Raw genomic sequence first — 22,053 nt, 5'->3', positions numbered from 1 at the left:
ACATAAAAATAATGGGCTCAAATGGGCTTAGTCCTTAAGGGGTTAAGCTCATCATGCTCCTGGAGAAAGGCCCCCCAACCTCCCAAGAGAAATGCAGGCAGACTGAGCAAAAGATACATAGATCAAAAGGTATTTTACATATTAACACATGCATATTATTATGCATAGAGCTCTTAGTGCACATTACTATACCAACTTAAAGGGGTACTTCCCTGAATTTTTTTTTTTTTTATAACTGATGCCAAAAAACAGATTTGTAAATTACTTTACATTACTATTTCAAAATATTAATCTTTCCAGTGCTTAGCTGCTATATGCTCCACAGAAAGTTTTTCTTTTTGAATTTCCTTTCTGTGACCACAGTGCTCTCTGCTGACAGCTGTCCATTTTAGGAATAGAAGGATTAAAGGGGTACGCCACTGCTCAGTGTTTGGAACAAACTGATCCGAACGCAGGAGCCGGGAGCTTGTGACGTCATAGCCCCGCCCCACCTCACCTCAATGCAAGTCTATGGGAGAGTGAGTGACTGCCGTCAAGCCCCCTCCCATAGACTTACATTGAGAGGGAGGGGCATGACATCATGAGGGACAGGGATATGACATCACGAGCTCCTGGCTCCAGCGGAGTACCCCTTAAGATTGTTAAATAGAATTTACAACTCTGTTTAACTTTCTGGCACCAGTTGATTAAAAAAATAAATGTTTTCCAGTGGAGTACTCCTTTAAAGAGTACCTCATGATTTTGTTAAATTTTATAATCCTCCCAGTTCACTGCCCCCATCATGATAAACCACCCCCTGCCTTTATTTTTATTATTTGTTTTCTACTTTAATATTGCTCTGTTTTCTGCTCAGTCAGATTCACAGACTGGGAAGGAGCGTTACCCAGAAGGTGTGACATCATCTGACTCTATACAGTGTGTCAGATGAGCTAACCCCCCCCCCTCAGCATTTCCTGATTCTGGACTTATGCCAGGCCAGGAGGAGTTCAAAGTCTATGCAAAAGATGGGTGAAAGTGTGCTCTGGAGAAGTAGGGAGACACCTAGTGGCAGCTCTTATAAAACAAAACAGAACTTTTTTTTTTGCTTTAAAGTACATTAGAAAGTTTTTTTTTTTTTTTATTTACCATAAGGAGCACAATAGCAAAAATTTGTTTTAATGAGAGTGCCCATTTAACTTTTTTTTCTTACTAATGACCGTAACATTTTTTCTGTTATATGAAGTGACCAAAAATACGATGTTCTAGACATTGGCACTTTCTACATTTATGCATTGACCGTGTGAATTAACATAATATTTTAATACCTGACATTTACACATGCGGCAATACCACATACATTTCTATTTATTTTTGTTTTCATTATCTTATTTTAAAAAAAATTATGGAAAAAGGGGGTACATTTTTATTAGGATTTATTAACTTTTTTCACACCCCCTTTCACAATTTTTAAGTCCACATGGGGGACTATTACATGCAATCTTTAAATTGCATATAATGAACAATGCTGTATCATATCACAGCATTGATAAATGTTATTGGCACTCCATTGCTACAGCCTGCCATGGCTAAGGAGTGCCAATCGGACGGCAGGGAAGCAGGAGACTTCCTCTCCACCGCCATCTTATAAGTTGATCGGGACCCCGCAATTTTGCAGCAGGTGTCCCAATCAGCAACCCCAGAATGTGTTTTACAGGACTTTTAGATGCCGCAATAAACTTTGATTGCAGTGTCTAAGGGGTTAATGCCAGACATTGGCCAGATCAGTGATGTCCTCCGGCATCAGCCAGTATGAAGTGCACTCAGCTCCCAAGCTCTCTTCATATCAAGGGAGCAGGTGCAGACCCGTACATTTATGCTCTGTCCGGGGTTTTTCCATTTTCGTTTTTTCCTCCTTACCTTCAATAAAATCATAACTCAATTTTGCACCTAAAAATACATATGATGGCTTATTTTTTGCACCACCAATTCTACTTTGTAATGACGTCAGTCATTTTACCCAAAATTCTACTGCGGAACAGGAAAAAAATAATTGACAAAAAAAAAAAAAAAAAAGCCATTTTGTAACTTTTGTTCTTCACGTTTCTACACGGTGTCATTTTTACCAAAAAATGTACTCTTTATTCTATAGGTACATATGATTAAAATGATACCCTACTTATATAGGTTTAATTTTGTCGTACTTCTGGAAAAAATCATAACTACATGCAGGAAAATGTATACGTTTAAAATTGTCATGTTCTGACCCCTATAACTTTATTTTTCCGCTTATGGGGCAGTATGAGGGCTCATTTTTTGCGCTGTGATCTGAAGTTTTTAGCGGTACCATTTTTCTATTGATCGGCCTTCTTGATCACTTTTTATTCATTTTTTCATGATCTAAAAAGTGACCAAAAATACACAATTTTGGACTTTGGAATTTTTTACGCGTACGCCATTGGCCGCGTGGTTTAATTAATGATATATCTTTATAATTTGGACATTTCCGCACGCGGCGATACCACGTTTATTTTTATTTACACTTTTTTAAATGGGAAAAAGGGGGTGATTCAAACTTTTATTAGGGAAGGGGTTAAATGATCTTTATTCACTTTTTTCCCCCCACTTTTTTTTTGCAATGTGATAGCTCCCATAGGAGGCTATAACACTGCACACACTGATCTTTTACATTGATCAATGGTTTCTCATAGGAAACCATTGATAGATTCTGCCGCTTGACTGCTCCTGCCTGGATCTCAGGAACTGATCAGTCATTCGGCGATCGGACACCAGGAGGCAAGGTAAGGGACCCTCCTGCTGTTTCTCAGCTGTTCGGGATGCCGCGATTTCGCCGCGGCGATCCCGAACAGCCCCCTGAGCTAGGCGGCAATGTTTTAGTTTCACTTTAGATGCGGCGATCAACTTTGAACGCTGCGTCTAAAGGGTTAATAGCGCGCGGCACCGCGATCAGTGCCGCTCGCTATTAGCCATGGGTCCCGGTCGGGCCCGACCCGCTATGACGCAGTGGCCCCGCGTTATAGAACGGGAGCGGACTCATGACGTACCGGTACGTTATGGGTCCTTAACAGGTTAAAGGGTTTTTTTTTTTTTTTTTAATATATCAACTGGCTCCAGCATTACTTCTATAAAAAAAAAATCTTAATCCTTCCAATAATTATCAGCTGCTGTAGTCAAGTTGTTCTTTTCTTTCTGGTAACCGTGCTCTCTGCTTGTCTCGGGAACTGCACAGAGTAGAAAAGCTATGGGGTATTTGCTTCTAAGTTTTTTTCCTGGATAAACCCTTTAAGAGGTTAACTTAATACTGTTTAAACTGCTGTTTGAATAATGTTAAAGTGTCACTCCAGAGATGCAGCTCAACATGCTGTACACAGTTCCGCATGTAGTGATGCAGGCAACACCACCCATCAAGTTCTGTGCACTATTCTAATTAATGCACGGAAATAATTTTCTGTCCTATGGTACTCTGGCAACCTAACTGCCCAGCATGCGCTGCAGCTATCTACGTTGAACTCTGGTGAGCTTGAGGAGCTGCATCTCTGGATTAAAACTTTAACCCCTTAAGGACTCAGGGTTTTTCTGTTTTTTTGCACTTTCGTTTTTTCCTCCTTACCTTTTAAAAATCATAACCCTTTCAATTTTCCACCTAAAAATCCATATTATGGCTTATTTTTTGCATCGCCAATTCTACTTTGCAGTGACATTAGTCATTTTACCCAAAAATGCACGGCGAAACAGAAAAAAAAAAATCATTGTGCGACAAAATCGAAAACAACGCCATTTTGTAACTTTTGGGGGCTTCCGTTTCTACGCAGTGCATATTTCGGTAAAAAAATTACACCTTATTTTTCTGTAGGTCCATACGGTTAAAATGATACCCTACTTATATAGGTTTGATTTTGTCGCACTTCTGGAAAAAATCATAACTACATGCAGGAAAATTTATACGTTTAAAAAACTTTTTTATTTTTCCACGTACAGGGCGGTATGAGGGCTCATTTTTTGCGCCGTGATCTGAAGTTTTTATCGGTATGATTTTTGTTTTGATCGGACTTTTTGATCACTTTTTATTCATTTTTTTAATGGTATAAAAAGTGACCAAAATACGCATTTTTAGAAGTGGGAATTTTTTTGCGTGTACGCCATTGACCATGCGGTTTAATTAATGATATATTTTTATAGTTCGGACATTTACGCACGCGGCGATACCACATATGTTTATTTATTTTATTTTTTTACACTGTTTTATTTTTTTTTTTATGGGAAAAGGGGGGTGATTCAAACTTATTAGGGAAGGGGTTAAATGACCTTTAACAATACTTTTTTTTAACATTTTTTTTGCAGTGTTAAAGGTCCCATAGGGACCTATAACACTGCACACACTGATCTCCTATGCTGATCACTGGCGTGTATTAACACGCCTGTGATCAGCATTATCGGCGCTTGACTGCCCCTGCCTGGATCTCAGGCACGGAGCAGTCATTTGTCGATCGGACATCGAGGAGGCAGGTAAGGGCCCTCCCGGTGTCCGGTCAGCTGTTCGGGACGCCGCGATTTCACCGCGGCGGTCCCGAACAGCCCGACTGAGCAGCCTGGTCACTTTCAGTTTCACTTTAGAAGCGGCGGTCAGCTTTGACCGCCGCTTCTAAAGGGTTAATACCGCACATCGCCGCGATCGGCGATGTGTGGTATTAGCCGCGGGTCCCGGCCGTTGATGAGCGCCGGGACCGACGCGATATGATGCAGGATCGCGGCGCGATCCTGCTTCATATCGCGGGAGCCGGCGCAGGACGTAAATATACGTCCGTCGTCGTTAAAGGAGTAGTCCAAGTTAGGGGATGAGGGTCTGATCGTGGGTGGGGAAACCGCTGGGACCCCTGCGATCTCCTGTCTGGCATCTTGGCTCTCCTCATGAAGTCATGTTGACCACGGAGCAAAGAGGTGGCTGACATGCCCCCTCCATGCATCTCTTTAGGAAACCTAGAGATACAGCGCTCTTATATCTGCGGTTATGGATAACTTTTTCTAAACAGGATAACAATAGGGGAGACAGACAGACAGACAGACAGAGACAGACAGACAGACAGAGACAGACAGAGACAGACAGACAGACAGAGACAGACAGAGAGACAGACAGAGAGAGACAGACAGAGAGAGACAGACAGACAGACAGACAGACAGAGATATATATCTCTCTATATAAAAAATGTCTTAATTATATATATATATATATATATATATATATATATATATATATATATATATATATATATATATATATATATATATATATTGTATTTATGTTTTAATACCTGGTATCCTTCTTCTAGTTGCAGTGTCTTGAAGTTCTTTAGTTTACGCAAATCCCACAATTTGACACTGGAGTCGTCAGCAGCAGTTGCTAGGTAATAACCATTTTCTGAAAATGCCACACACGATACAGGTCCAGAATGTCCAGGAAAATTAGCCACATTTGACTGTTCCTGTTAAACATTATGAACATAATTTTTTTACTGCAACATGGACTGTAGTAAAACATGTTTTTCTAAGTCAGTATGTAAAGTTAGGTCTGTGTATAAACCTAATCTGAAGGTTAATACTGCCTGAGGAAGGGGCCATTCCAGCCTAGAAACATCTCGCATGTGCTTTATTTTACAAAAAAATATGATTACTTTGCCCAGAAGAAACCCTGGTGGAGGTTTGATTGTGTCAGCAATAGTCCTTCTTTCCTGCCATGAGATGTATTACTACTTCTATTGCACCAAGGTTGTCTTTTTAAAGGGGATTTCCACAAAAAAAAAAAAAAAAAAGTTTCTTCCAAATACCACACCAGGTTGTGTGTGGTATTACAGATTGGCTCCACTCAGTTCAATGGAATTAGGCTGCAACACACCCAACCTGTAGACAAATGTGTTGCAGTTTTTTCTTTTTAGGGCACGTTCCCACTTGGCGTATACGCAGTATTTCACGCTGCGCAAAATCTGCAGCAGCAGCAGGAAATACGTTGCATATCCCTCGCTCACCATACACACAAGGGTTTCCGGCGGCACCCCTAAGTGTGCAGAAAGTTTTGGAGGCGGAGCCACGCGTCAGTCACACTGGCACACTGCCCCGCCTCCAAAACTCTCTACACACATAGGGCTGCCGCCGGAAAGCCTTGTGTGTATGGTGAGTAAGGGATACGCAGCATATTTCCCACTGCTACTGCAGATTTTGCACAGCGTGAAATACGCTGTGTATACATCAAGTGGCAACGTGCCCTTAAGAAACCAGCTTTTTTTCTAATGCTAAATAACCACTCTAAGGGTAGGTTCACACATTACCGATCTGCAGCATATTTTACTCTGCAGATCCGCTGGTGACCCGACCCATTTTGTGCATCCAACTGTTGCCAACACCCGTTCCCCCGCCTCGCCCCTGGACTGCTCCCAGCAGCAATCCGCCACTACGAGCAGCCACACAGGGGCTAGTCTGTGAGTCCACTCAGACATTGCAGAGCTGCCACTATGTCTGGGTACACCACACATGCGCAGTGCACTCAGACATCGCGGCAGCTCTGCAATGTCAGAGTGCACTCGCCGACTTGCAGGCGCCTTGTGGCTGCAGGCCAGGGACGAGGCAACAACTGGAGGCACAAAATGGGTCGGGTCACCAGCGGATATGCAGCGTCAAATATGCTGCAGATCTGTTACGTGTGACCCTACCCTAACCATAAAAAGGCAAATTTCCTCAGGTTGGAGGGCAGCACTTAACAGCATGGACTGGGAGCTTCTGTAGATACAAATGCAGAAGGGGTGAGCTTTATGACCACCGACACCCTTGAAGAATTCCATTTTTTTTGCCTTTATCATGTACATTCATCATAGTCATACAGCCCCAATAACTAGTTTAGTTATGTGATTACTAGTCTGACTCTCCAAATCTTCCAGTGCCTAATAGATATCACACTTCCTGTGGATGGCATCATCACCTACAAGATCCCCTCTTAATAGCTCCCAAATCCCTCCCCACTCTTGCCAGCTTAATCTGCAATCTCTATTGAATCAGAATACATATGGGGAGATTTATCAAAACCTGTGCAGAGGAAAATTTGCCCAGTTGCCCATAGCAACCAATCAGGTTGCTCATTTCATTTTTAACAAGGCCTCTGCAAAATGAAAAAAAGCAATCTGATTGGTTGCTATGGGCAACTGTGCAAATTTTCCTCTGCACAGGTTTTGATAAATCTCCCCCATAGTGTTCACACATTATATGGTATCATAATGGTCTTGCAGTTATATGTTGTAAACATTCTGTGTGATAACACAGGCAAGTAATGTTAAATCTTCATAGAACAACTCCATTGTCAAATCAAATCACTTTTGCTTTGTCAAGATTTCTTTAAAAAAAAAAAAAATCTGTGTGAATGGGTTAGTGGAATCCCATTGAAGTGTAGAATTTTCATGCAGAGTACCATGCAGAAATTTTGCCGGGTGAACCCGGCCTTCACCCCTTAAGGACACAGCCCATTTTCACCTCTAGGACGCAGCCCTTTTTTGCACATCTGACCACTGTCACTTTAAACATTAATAACTCTGGAATGCTTTTACTTATCAATCTGATTCCGAGATTGTTTTTTCGTGACATATTCTACTTTAACATAGTGGTAAATTTTTGTGGTAACTTGCATCCTTTCTTGGTGAAAAATCCCCAAATTTGATGAAAAAATATAAAATTTTGCATTTTTCTAACTTTGAAGCTCTCTGCTTGTAAGGAAAATGGATATTCCAAATATTTTTTTTGGGATTCACATATACAATATGTCTACTTTATGTTTGCATCATAAAATTTACGTGTTTTTACTTTTGGAAGACACCAGAGGGCTTCAAAGTTCAGCAGCAATTTTACAATTTTTCACAAAATTTTCAAACTCGCTATTTTTCATGGACCAGTTCAGGTTTGAAGTGGATTTGAAGGGTCTTCATATTAGAAATACCCCATAAATGACCCCATTACAAAAACTGCACCCCCCAAAGTATTCAAAATGACATTCAGTAAGTGTTTTAACCCTTTAGGTGTTTCACAGGAAAAGCAGCAAAGTGAAGGAGAAAATTCAAAATCTTCATTTTTTACACTTGCATGTTCTTGTAGACCCAATTTTTGAATTTTTACAAGGGGTAAAAGGATAAAATTTATACTTGAATTTGTAGCCCAATTTCTCTCGAGTAAGCACATACCTCATATGTCTATGTAAATTGTTCGGCAGGCGCAGTAGAGGGCTCAGAAGCGAAGGAGCGACAAGGGGATTTTGGAGAGTACGTTTTTCTGAAATGGTTTTTGGGGGGCATGTTGCATTTAGGAAGCCCCTATGGTGCCAAAACAGCAAAAAAAAAAAAAAAACACATGGCATACCATTTTGGAAACTAGACCCCTTGGGGGAACGTAACAAGGGGTAAAGTGAACCTTAATATCCCACAGGTGTTTTACGACTTTTGCATATGTAAAAAAAAAATTATTTTTTTTACACTAAAATGCTTGTTTTCCCCCAAATTTTACATTTTTACAAGGGATAATAGCAGAAAATACCCCCCAAAATTTGTAACCCCATCTCTTCTGAGTATTGAAATACCCCATAAGTGGACGTGAAGTGTACTGGGGACGAACTACAATGCTCAGAAGAGAAGGAGCATCATTGAGCTTTTGGAGAGAGAATTTGGCCATGTGCATTTCCAAAGCCCCCCGTGGTGCCAGAACAGTGGACCCCCCCACATGGGACCCCATTTTTAAAACTACACCCCTCACGGAAGGTAATAAAGGGTGCAGGGAGAATTTACACCCCACTGGCATTTGACGGATCTTTGGAACAGTGGGCTGTGCAAATTAAAATTTTTATTTTTCATTTTCACAGACCCCTGTTTCAAAGATCTGTCAGACACCTGTGGGGTGTAAATGCTCACTGTACCCCTTATTACATTCAGTGAGGGGTGTAGTTTCCAAAATGGGGTCACATGTGGGTATTTGTTTTGCACTTATGTCAGAACCGCTGTAAAATCAGCCACCCCTGTGCAAATCACCAATTTAGACCTCAAATTTACATGGTGCACTCTCCCTTCTGAGCCTTGTTGTGCTTCCCCAGAGCACATTGCGCCCACATATGCGGTATCTCCGTACTCTGGAGAAATTGCGTTACAAATTTTGGAGGCTTTTTTTCTTTTACCGCTTGTGAAATTTTAAAGTATGGGGCAACACCAGTATGTTAGTGTACAAAAATGTTTTTTTTTTTTACACTAACATGCTGGTGTAGACCCCAACTTTACCTTTTCATAAGGGGTAAAAGGAGAAAAAGCCCCCCAAAATTTGTTAGGCAATTTCTCCAGAGTACGGCGATACCCCATATGTGACCCTATTCTGTTGCCTTGAAGTACGACAGGGCTCCAAAGTGAGAGTGCCATGCGCATTTGAGGCCTAAATTAGGGATTTGCATAGGGGTGGACATAGGGGTATTCTACACCAGTGATTCCCAAACAGGGTGCCTCCAGCTGTTGCTAAACTCCCAGCATGCTTGGACAGTCAATGGCTGTCCGGAAATGCTGGGAGTTTTTGTTTTGCAACAGCTGGAGGCTCCATTTTGGAAACACTGCTGTAGGATACGTTTTTCATTTTTATTGGGGGGGGGGGGGGGGGGAAGGGGTGGGGGCAGTGTACGTGTGTATATGTAGTGTTTTACTCTTTATTTTATGTTGGTGTAGTGTTTTTAGGTTACATTCACACTGACGGAGTTTCCCGCTAGGAGAAAAACTTCTCCAAACTTCAAGCGGGAACTCACTGTAATCCGCCGCCAGTGTGAATGTAACCTGTACATTCACATGGGAGGGGGGGGGTAGCAAAACTACAACTCCCAGCTTGCACTGACAGAACGTGCATGCTGGAAGTTGTAGTTTTGCAACAGCTGGAGGCACACTGGTTGGAAAATACTGAGTTAGGTAATAGAACCTATTACCTAACTCGGTATTTCCCAACCAGTGTGCCTCCAGCTGTTGCAGAACTACAACTCAGCATGTACTGATTGCCAAAGGGAATGCTGGGAGATGTAGTTATGCAACAGCTGGAGGCACGCAAGTACAACTCCCAGCATGCCGAGACAGCCATTTGCTGTTCCTGAATGCTGGGAGTTGTAGTTTTGCAAGATTTAGAGGGGTTCAGGCTAGAGATCACTGACAGGGGTCTCTAAACTGTGGCCCTCCAGATGTTGCAAAACTACAAATCTCAGCATGCTAAGACAGCAAACTGCTGTCTGGGCATGCTGGGAGTTGTAGTTTTGTAACATCTGGAGGGCTACAGTTTAGAAACCACTGTCAGTGATCTCTAGCCTGAACCCCTCTAAATCTTGCAAAACTACAACTCCCAGCATGCCAACACAGCAAACAGCTGTCAAGTCATGCTGGGAGTTGTAGTTTTGCAACATCTGGAGGGCCACAGTTTAGAGACCACTCTCTAAACTGTCGCCCTGCAGATGTTGCTAGGCAACAGACTCCCAGACACGCGGCGCCATACTCACCTCCACCATGATCACAGCCGCCGCCGGGTAAGTGACCGCCGCTGCCGCCGCTATTACACGGTTCCCCCCGCTGTGCCCGGACACCGATGGGTGGGCATAGCGGAGGGGAACCGAACTTTAACCCCCCCGCCCCCAGTCTGCTATTGGTCGGCCGCTCCGCCGATCAATAGCAGGGATAGGAGGGGTGGCAACCCTGCCACCTCACTCCTTTCTCTTCAAGGGGGATCGAGGGTGTCTTGGACACCCCCGATCCCCCTTATTTTATTGCGGCACCGCCGTTGATGGGCAGGGGGAGAGCGCTCCCCTGCAAACACCGTAGATGCCGTGATCAGAACTGATCACGGCATCTATGGGGTTAATGCTGCCGGGACCGGCGCGATCGCGGCCCCGGCAGCTGCGGTGGGACTCCGGCTGTGATTGACAGCTGAGTCCCACCCGCGTTCTCCTGCGCTGCCCGCGGCAGAGCAGGAGATCGCTTGGACGTATGCATATGTCCATTTGCGCGAACGTGTAGTTCGCCTGGATGTATGCATACGTCCAATAGCGGGAAGGGGTTAAGGGTAGGGTCATACACAGCACATATTTGATGTTATCAATGTGCTGCCGGCAGTCACAGAGCCACTGCAGAGCAAGCTCCCTGCTGCAGCCAGCACTAAGAGCGGACACACAGAGCTACAAGGAGCTGCTCCTGCCGTCGCTCTGGACTGCCGGCAGCAAATCTGCAGTGTAAAATATGCTGCAGATGCGTTGTGTTACACCCTACCCTGAATAAGAAAACGCATCAGAGCTGCAGTGTGAACTGACACCAACCCATTTATGACCCTAATGAGTTCAGCACCAGCAGACTAATTAGATGAACAGCTGCAATAATTAAACACCCCAGCCAAAGCTAGAGGATTCATGAAAAAAGAAGGCTGCTTACAGAACCCACATCAATGAGCATTTGTAAACCAAAACGTAGCCTATCCTATGCTTGCAACATCAGCATCATGAAGGGGAGAGTATTGTTACTTATTGGGACATTGGCACCACAGGTTTAGGCTATTGCTACCAGGAGGCTGACAAACACAAACGTGTGACTTAACTATCAATAAATTGATTCCACTCCCTTTTACAGTTTCTTGATACACTTTCCCATTCCTGAGAGGAGAGTTTATAGTTTGACAATATTACAGATTATGAATACTAGACTTCTGTGGATAGTTGATCCAGAGATTTATTCTGATCTCCACATTGGGGTCAGGAAGGAATTTTTCCTCTGTCATGAGGCAATTGGCATCAGCCTCATGGAGGTTTTTCCCTTCCTCTGGATAAACACAGTAGGGTTCTAGGTTGGTCTTTTTTCAACCTTACAAACTAGGTTACTGTGTAAGGTAATTGTCTGATGGGCGTGAGCTTAATTTAAAGAAGGGAGTGAATATCAGGTGATGGACAGAATAATATTAGTAAAAGGGTGTAAATGTTTAACCCCTTTAAGGGGTACTCTGGTGGTTAAGATTTTTGGCTATATTGCATCTTTTAATGTGGACAAGATGTCGGAGCTCTTTTTCTCTGTTCTTTCAGAACTGCATTAGAGAGATAGGCCAAGCCCCCTCATCTCCACCTACTGGAGGACGCAGGTGTGCATGAGCGCAAGAAGCTCCTACACAGCTACTCATCTCCCCTCCCCTAATTTGTCTTCTGAGGACGCAGGTCTGCACTGAAAGAAGACAGAGAAGATAAGAGTTATGTGAAGGGGAGGATAACAAGGTGCATGGGCTTGGGATGTATAGACTGCAGGGGAATAAATCTCGGGCTGGGGATGATTTCTATGTGTGAAGGGGGGGGGGGGGGGAGGAGACTCCTGAATGACATGCTGGGAGTTGTAGTTCCTGTTATGCTTGTGTATGCGAGTGTTTACAAAACAGTGTGCCTCCAGCTGTTGCAAAACTACACCTCCCAGCATGCCTGAACAGTCTTTGGGCATGCTGAGAGTTGTAGTCTTGCAACAGCTGGAGGCACATTGAGAAACATTGGCCTACCCTATTGAGTATATTACAAACAAAGTGCATTGTTTCCCAACCAGGGTGTCTTTAGCTGTATCAAAACTACAACTCCCAGCATGCTCAGCTTTTGGCTGTCCAGACATGCTGGTAGTAGTAGTTTTGCAACACCGGGAGGCACCCTGGTTGGGAAACACTGGTGTATGCCCTATAGAGGTGTGGTTAACTACAACCCCCTGGAGACTACAGAGGCAGCATGCAGGTGTTATACCACAGACTCCTGAATGACACATGCTGGGAGTTGTAATCCCTTTTTGTGTGTGTATGCCAGTCTATCCCAACCAGGGCTGATTATATTAGTGTGCTGTGTATAAGGGGGCCGAGCCGGGAAAATAGTAGGGTAGGTAAAGGGGGAGAAAAAATAAAAAGGAGCCGCCTCAAACCAGCAAGGCATGGGGCATGCTGGGATTTGTTGATTTCAGCACAGCAAACCAACAACAGAAAATAGAAGCAAAGATAGGAAAACAAAGTGGGGGATAGAAAGACAACAAAGAACGGAAATAGTGTTGCCTAAACAACAAGAATAGAAATGAAACAAAAACAAAACAAATAGGGTAAGTCAAAAACGGAAAAACACGTTGACCACCGGAGTACTCCTTTAAGGACCAAGCCCATTTTGACCTTAACCCCTTAAGGACATAGGGCGTATCCATACGCCCCCGTTTCCAAGTCCTTAAGGACTGAGGGCGTATGGATACGCCCTGAGCATTTCCGGCCCCCACCGCTAGCCGGAGGGGAGCCGGAGCCGGATGCCTGCTGAAATCGTTCAGCAGGCATCCCGGCATATCGCCCAGGGGGGTCATTATGTCCCCCCATGTCGGCGATTGCCGCAGATCGCTGGACAATTCAGTCCAGCGATCTGCGGCAGATTCCGGGTCAATCGGGTCTCCAGTGACCCGATGACCTGGAATTACTGGCTGAACAGCCATTGCCAGCAGGGGTGAGGTGGCACTGGTGCCACCTCACGATCGCCCTGATTCGTCGGCCGGATTACCGGCCGACCAATCAGGGCGCCTGCTGCGGTTGTCACTCCCGCAACCCGCTCCGCCCCTCTTCCGGAGGACGTGAGCGGGTGCGGGAAGACGACCCCCGGTGCTGGGGACCCCGATCCCCGGCGTCCCTGTTGGGATCAGGGCCCCAGGAGCAGCGGCGGCGGAGACGACGAGGGACTGACCTGTGCGGCGAGGATCGTTGGAGGTGAGTGACAGCCTCCTGCTGTTGCTTAGCAACAGCTCCCAGCATGCAACAAGGGCATGCTGGGAGCTGTAGTTATGCAACAGCAGGAGGCAGACCACCACAACTCCCAGCATGCCCTTATGGGCATGCTGGGACTTGTAGTTTTGCAACAGCTGAAGGCACATTCTTTCTATGTAACAGTGTACCTTCAGCTGTTGTGTAACTACAACTCCCAGCTTGCACAATCAGCTAAAGTGCATGCTGGGAGTTGTAGTGGTGCATCTGGTGGTTGCATAACTACAACTCCCAGCATGCCCGTTGGCTGTCGGTGACTGCTGAGAGTTGTAGTTTTGCAACAGCTGAAGGCACACTGAGTTAAGTAGTAAACCAGTGTGTCTCCAGCATAACTACATAACTACAATCCCCAGCATCCCCAGAAATATGTAGTATGCCTCCGGCTGTTGCATAACTACAAGACCCAGCATGCCCTTCCGCTGTCCGTACATGCTGGGGGTTGTAGCTTTTGCAACAGCTGAAGGCACACTGGTTGCAAATCACTGAGTTTGTTACCAAACTCGGTGTTTCACAACCTGTGTGTCTCCAGCTGTTGCAAAACTACAACTCCCAGCATGCACTGATAGACCGTACATGCTGGGAGTTGTAGTTTTGCAACAGCTGGATGTTTCCCCCCCCCAATGTGAATGTACAGGGTACACTCACATGGGCGGAGGATTACAGTAAGTATCCGGCTGCAAGTTTGAGCTGTGGCAAATTTTCTGTCGCAGTTCAAACTGCCAGCGAGAAACTACTGTGAACCCCCGCCCGTGCGACTGTACCCTAAAAACACTACACTACACTAACAAAAAATAAAAAGTAAAAAAACACTACATATATACATACCCCTACACAGCCCCCCTCCCCTCCCCAATAAAAATGAAAAACGTCTGGTACGCCACTGTTTCCAGAACGGAGCCTCCAGCTGTTGCAAAACAACTACTCCCAGTATTGCCAGATAGCCACTGACTGTCCAGGCATGCTGGGAGTTTTACAACAGCTGGAGGCCCCCTGTTTGAGAATCACTGGCGTAGAATACCCCTATGTCCACCCCTATGCAATCCCTAATTTAGGCCTCAAATGCGCATGGCGCTCTCACTTTGGAGCCCTGTCGTATTTCAAGGCAACAGTTTAGGGCCACATATGGGGTATCGCCGTACTCGGGAGAAATTGGGCTTCAAATTTTGTGGGGTATTTTTTGCTATTACCCTTTTTAAAAATGTAAAATTTTTGGGAAAACAAGCATTTTAGGTAAAAAAAAAAATAAAAAAATGTTCACATATGCAAAAGTCGTGAAACACCTGTAGGGTATTAAGGTTCACATTACCCCTTGTTACGTTCCCCGAGGGGTCTAGTTTCCAAAATGGTATGCCATGTGTTTTTTTTTTTGCTGTTCTGGCACCATAGGGGCTTCCTAAATGCGACATGCCCCCAGAGCAAAATTTGCTTTCAAAAAGCCAAATGTGACTCCTTCTCTTCTGAGACCTGTAGTGCGCCAGCAGAGCAATTTTCACCCCCATATGGGGTGTTTTCTGAATCGGGAGAAATTGGGTTTCAAATTTTGGGGGGTATTTTCTGCTATTACACTTTTTAAAAATGTAAAATTTTTGGGAAACCAAGCATTTTAGGTAAAAAAAATATAATTTTTTTTACATATGCTAAAGTCGTGAAACACCTGTGGGGTATTAAGGTTCACTTTACCCCTTGTTACGTTCCCTGAGGAGTCTAGTTTCCAAAATGGTATGCCATGTGTGTTTTTTTGCTGTTCTGGCACCATAGGGGCTTCCTAAAGGTGACATGCCCCCCAAAAACCATTTGACGCTCCTTCCCTTCTGAGCCCTCTACTGCGCCCGCTGAACAATTAACATAGACATATGAGGTATGTGCTTACTCGAGAGAAATTGGGCTACAAATACAAGTAAAAATTTTCTCCTTTTACCCCTTGTAAAAATTAAAAAAATTGGGTCTACAAGAAAATGCGAGTGTAAAAAATGAAGATTTTGAATTTTCTCCTTCACTTTGCTGCTATTCCTGTGAAACACCTAAAGGGTTAATACACTTACTGAATGTCATTTTGAATACTTTGGGGGTGTAGTTTTTATAATGGGGTCTTTTATGGGGCATTTCTAATATGAAGGCCCTTCAAATCCACTTCAAACGTGAACTGGTCCATGAAAAATAGCGAGTTTGAAAATTTTGTGAAAAATTGCAAAATTGCTGCTGAACTTTGAAGCCCTCTGGTGTCTTCCAAAAGTAAAAACTCATAAATTTTATGATGCAAACATAAAGTAGACATATTGTATATGTGAACCCCAAAAAAATATATTTTGAATATCCATTTTCCTTACAAGCAGAGAGCTTCAAAGTTAGAAAAATGCAAAATTTTCATTTTTTTCATCAAATTTGGTGATTTTTCACCAAGAAAGGATGCAAGTTACCATAAAATTTTACCACTAAGTTAAAGTAGAATATGTCACGAAAAAACAATCTCGGAATCAGAATGATAACTAAAAGCATTCCAGAGTTATTAATGTTTAAAGTGACAGTGGTCAGAATTGCAAAAAACGCTCCGGTCCTTAAGGTGAAAAAGGGCTCGGTCCTTAAGGGGTTAAGGACCAGGCCACTTTAATTTTTACATAATTTTTTTTTCCTCCTCGCCTTCTATAAATCATAACTATTTTCATCCACAGATTAGTATGTGGGCTTGTTTTTTGGGCGACAAGTTGTCCATTGTAATGAGTACCATAAAATGTATGGCGCAACCAAAAAGATACTATTTGTGTGGGCAAATTGAAAAGAAAACCTCAATTTTGCTCTATTTGGAAGGTTTCGTTTTCATGCCGTACAATTTACGGTAAAAAAATGACATGAGTTTATTCTGTGGGTCAATACGATTAAAAAGTTTGTAATCGTGGGTATCCTTTTAACCAAATTTGTACGTTTAAAATACCTTTATTTTGACGACCTTTAACTTTTTCATTTTTTTATACAAGAGGCAGTATGAGGGCTCATTTTTGGCGCCGTGCTCTGGACACTGCTCTGCTTCCGGCCTGCCACTCATCCTGCAGGAGCACACAGCACCCCTAGGGTTATCAAAACTACAACTCCCAGCATGCCCGGACAATGAAGACATGCTGGGAGTTGTAGTTTTGCTAATACAAAGAGGCGAGCTGACAGGCTGAGGGAGGAGGCTGAGGTCTGCACAGTGAGGCCATGCCCTCTCCCTTTGAGAGAAAATCAAGCAAGTGAGCTACAATAAAACTAGTAAAAAATAAAAGGCATTGAGACACAAAAATTATATATACACATGTTCAGGATTAGGTACTGAGTAACAGTTGGACTCCCTATGATCAGACACTTATCCCCTATACTGTGGATACCTTGTCTTTCACTGGAAACCCTTTTAACTTTATATTTGTGTATGCAAGATTACTAACTTCAAAGTAAACAGTACCTATTCTCTAAATTCTGCACTTTATGCATGTAAAACAATCTTCTGTGATAAAGTAATGACATCATCAAACATGTCACAGCTAATACAAAAAACAGTCATGTGTGTATTTTTAGCTAGTGCATGTATAAATACATCATACTAAAAAGGGATCTGCACATTTGCTAAAGTGTCAGTGGGAAGCACATTTGCTAAAGTGTCAGTGGGAAGCACACAGTAGCAGGCACTAAGGTGCATACACTGGTTATGTTCATAGACACACATGCACAGTGCAGTCTGGTGATGTTATAATTCCAATTAACGGAAGAATTCCTTAAACTGCCTCTGAATAGCTCTAATCTATTTTTCAACTACTGTGTTTACAGAAAAAGGACAATCATTGCACAAGCAGTAAGGAGATTTAAATCTCGAAAACTCAGTGGCTATGTATTAACAATTTACCTTCAAATCCCAGATCTTAATTTGAGAATCCATTGTCCCTGTTCCAAAAATGAGTCCATCGGGATGAAACTGAGCACAGGTAAGAGCTGCAGAGGTAAACATACAATCTTAGGTAATTTGCATCTGAATTTTGTAAATATCTACTGAGTGAAGTGAATCATCCTTACCACAGCCTGAAGTCTCATCTGTTACTTTTGTGAGAACACGTCCTGCATGAATGTCACTAAATGCCCAGTACTTGAAATGACATGAAACAGACAAGATGCTCAATAAAGTAAAGGAGCAACATTTTTCTTGAAAAAAAAGTAAGTAAAATAAAAAAGTTCACTTTTAAAAGGTGCATTAACATTATGATTAGTGCCTCCAAGACATGGATATGTCAGAAGATGATGCTGATGTATCTGATTGAATTGGCATGGACCTCATTCAAACCAAAGATCCAAATCTAGTCAACCAGTGATTATGTTCAGCTTATCTTATGAGTGTATTCATGTTTGGGCTCGGACTAGAAAACATGGGATATGTTCGGAAAAGGGCCTAAAAGCAGTCAAGTACGAATGGGTCATTAGTTTAAATGGGGCCCATTCAGATCATAACACGGATACTTCGACAGCCGATTTTAGTTTGAATAGGGCCTGTGCCGCTAAGAGCACAGATAAGTCAGCAGCAAATTTTGAGTTTCTACCTATCTGTGCTTTGGAATAACTAATTGTGATGTGAACCCAGCATTTGATATTACCTGGTCATCTGAGCAGCTCAAAAGATAGTCTCCAGTTGCATGCAGACTTAAACCAGTCACCGCTCCTTCATGAGCTCTTAAAACTTGAACACAGGAGGTTTCTGGCACAGACCAGACACGTATTGTAGAGTCAGGCGAGGCAGAGAACACAAGCTCCTTTATATAAATTTAAAAGAAAATAATGTTTATGCATATACAACATACATAGTGAATAAACTGACCAACTTTAATTTTTTAAGGAAATATACCAATCAGCCATGACAGGTGGTATAAATAACATTTTGACAATAGCATTCTCTTATGGAGGAGTTATATAATAGGCAGCCAATGGACATACAGTTCTTGAAAGTTATGGCCGATTGTTTTATAATTTGAGAAGCCTCTGATAAATTCAGATGTAATCTAGATGTCAAGGTACAGTACCTGGGAAGGATGAAACACAACATTAGTGACCTTCTTGGTATGACCTTTAAGAGTTGCAAGGATCTGCTGAGACATGGCATCAAATACCACTACACTCTTATCAGCCCCACCTATAAAAAAAAAAAAAAAAAAATACACCTATATTAATTCACAGTACATAGAACATATGCATTAATCTCAAAACATTATCCACTTTTTATTCTCCACTTTTAGGCTGTTTCTACTCAAGCTGCCAAACGCTTGCATATTTTGGCTAATTGGCCAATGCATACACGCAGGGCTGTAGAGGCATGCTTAGGTAGTCTGTACAAGTAGAATGCAACCCCCCCTCCTATTTCATTCTATAAGTGAAAACATGTATTAAAAAAATAAAAAAAAATAAAAAAGCTATTAAAGTCCCATCTGAACAACGGTACTGAAAAACTACAGATCACTAAGTGATTTTGAGGTAGAATAAATTATGTCATTACAAAGTCCAATTTGTCCTCCATAAAACAAGCCTTCACATAGCCCTGTAGATAAAGTAAGAAACATATGGCTATAAGAATGTGAGAAGTAAAAGAACAAATTCATAAATGAAACCTGGTCCGGTCATTAAGTGGTTAAAGGGGTACTCCGGTGGAAAACTTTTTAAATCAACTGGTGCCAGAAAGTTAAACAGATTTGTAAATTACTTCTATTAAAAAAATCTTAATCCTTCCAGTACTTATTAGCTGCTGAATACTACAGGAAATTATTTTCTTTTTGGAACACAGTGCTCTCTGCTGACATCTGTCCATAGCAGCATATGTTTGCTATGTGGATTTTCTCCTACTCTGGACAGTTCTTAAAATGGACAGATGTCAGCAGAGAGCACAGTGCTTGTGATTCAGTAGAGAGCTCTATGTTCCAAAAAGAAAATAATTTCCTCTGTAGCATTTACCAGCTAATAAGTACTGGAAGGATTAAGATTTTTTAATAGAAGTAATTTACAAATCTGTGTAAACTTTCTGGTACCAGTTTATTCAACGACCACAGACCTAAACGAACATCCTGGCTTGGCGGTACTTTGCGCACCAGGACGCAAATTTACGCCCTGAGTATGACCGCGTGCATCGCAGCGGTGCTCGTGTCATACACGCCATGTCCGCCATTAACCCCTCAGATGCCGTGATCAGTACAGATCACGGCATCTGCGGCAACGCGCACGTTAAAATAGATGTTAAAATAAAGTGAAAAATCCCCTCCCCCAATAAAAATTATCAGTTTTTCCCCATATAACCCCCATGTTTTTAGAAACATTTGGTATTGCCGCGTTCGTAAATGTCCGATCAAAATATAATGTTAATGATCCTGTATGGTGAACTGTGTAAACGTTAAAAATAAAAAGTCCAAAAATGCTGTTTTTGTCACATTTTATTCCCAAAAAAATTCCAAATTATGTAAAAGTTTTATATATGCAAATGTGGTATCAATAAAAAGTACAGATGATGGCGCAAAAAAGGAGCCCTCATGCAGCCCTATATACGGAAAAATGAAAAAGTTATAGGTGGTCAAAATAGGGCCATGGGTATCATTTTAATAGTATTGACCCACAAAATAGAGAACACTTCATTTCTACCGTAAAGTGTACAGCGTGAAAACGAAACCCTCCAAAATGTGCAAAATTGTTGTTTTCATTTCTCCCTAAAAAAAATATTTTTTTGGGTTCGCCGTACATTTTATGGTAAAAAGGAGAAAAAGATTTTACAGTAAGCATAAAAATCTCCTTTTCTCTCCATTGGGGGGGGGAAATCGATAGGGAGGGGCAGCGTGGGCCACTCCTAGAAGGAAGGCCCTAATATGAGAATTGGACACCAGAGGACGTTGAAAGAGAATGGAAAGGGCCGAAGCCAGACCCTTGAGGGAGCCGACAGCCAACCGTTGGTCTAGCCCCGACTGCAAAAAGGAAAGAAGTCGGGAAGGGAAAAAACAACGGGAGCAAAAGACAGATTTGCACCAACAAAACTGCTAGGCACGGTGGTAAATCTTCACAGAGGAGGGCTTGCGCGCCTTTAGCATGGTGTGAATCACCTGGGGAGAGAAGCCTCGTGCCCTTAGCACCGCAGTCTCAACCGCCACTCCATCAAATGTAGCGACAGTAAATTGGCGTGGCACAGGGGACCTTGAGAGCGAATGTCTGGATGAAGAGGATGGCGCAGCGGCACGCCGTCCAGAAGCCGGACCATGTCGGCGTACCACGCCCTCCTGGGCCAGTCCGGAGCCACGAGAATAGCGGGAACACCCTCCGTGTTGAGCTTCCTCAGGACCCTGGGAAGGAGGGGAAAGATAGGGCAGGGCGAAGGGTATCACTATGGTATCCACAGCCAGAGCCAAGGGGTCTCGGGCCTTCGACCCAAAGTGAGGAAGCTTCTGGTTGTGGCGGGACGCGAAGAGGTCAACGTCTGGGGTGCCCCAGAGATCACAGATCTCTGCAAACACCTCTGGATGAAGGGACCACTCGCCTGGGTCCGCTGAGGACCGGCTGAGAAAGTCCGCTTCCCAGTTGGTCACACCTGGAATGTGAATCGCTGAGATGGCCGGAACTCAGTTCCACCCAGAGGAGAATTTTGGAGACCTCGGACATCGCCGCGAGTACCCCCTCGCGAGTGATGTATGCTACAGCAGTGGAGTTGTCAGACTAGATCCGAACAGGGCGACCCTGAAGAAGGATCTCCCAATGTAGCAGGCAAAGATAGATTGCCCTTAGTTCTAATATATTGATGGGGAGAGGAGCTTCTCGGGTGGACCAAAGGCCCTGGACTGTCCTGTCCCAGAAAACACCTCCCCAGCCTGAGACTGGCGTCCGTTGTGACGACTTGCCAGTAGAGGCAGAAAGAGCCACCCTGAAGGAGGGGGGAATGAAGCCACCACAGAAGGGACAGGCAAGACCTCAGAGGAAGAATGATCCTGTGATCTAGAGACAATAGAGATCTGTCCCACCGGGATAGAATCGCCAGTTGAAGAGGTCGGTGATGAAACTGGGCAAATGGAACGGCCTCCATGGCCGCTACCATCCGCCCCAGGACTTCCATGCCAAAACGAATGGACACAGGGGCAGGGTTCCGAAGTATCCAAACCCATGACTGAAGAGACAACCGCTTGTCCAGCGGAAGACGAACCTGGGCGGACGCCGTGTCGAATTGGAGTCCCAAGAAGACTAGGGACTGAGTGGGAG

General features: G+C 43.4%; 1 protein-coding gene across 1 annotated transcript in view; it reads right to left on the bottom strand.

Annotated features, from left to right (window-relative positions):
- Positions 1-22,053, bottom strand: part of PRPF19 (pre-mRNA processing factor 19) — a 41,899-nt gene that overhangs the window by 5,561 nt on the left and 14,285 nt on the right. Inside the window, exons 10-14 of the mRNA XM_056531199.1 lie at positions 18,858-18,967; positions 18,435-18,590; positions 17,863-17,932; positions 17,696-17,781; positions 5,307-5,477 (exon numbers count right to left, since the gene is read on the bottom strand). Of these exons, the coding sequence (XP_056387174.1) occupies positions 5,307-5,477; positions 17,696-17,781; positions 17,863-17,932; positions 18,435-18,590; positions 18,858-18,967 (593 nt within the window). The remainder of the gene's footprint in view (positions 1-5,306; positions 5,478-17,695; positions 17,782-17,862; positions 17,933-18,434; positions 18,591-18,857; positions 18,968-22,053) is intronic.

The sequence above is a fragment of the Hyla sarda genome, chromosome 7 (assembly GCF_029499605.1).
Source record: "Hyla sarda isolate aHylSar1 chromosome 7, aHylSar1.hap1, whole genome shotgun sequence".
Classification (NCBI taxonomy): domain Eukaryota; kingdom Metazoa; phylum Chordata; class Amphibia; order Anura; family Hylidae; genus Hyla; species Hyla sarda.
This window is presented reverse-complemented; position numbering and strand designations above follow the sequence as displayed.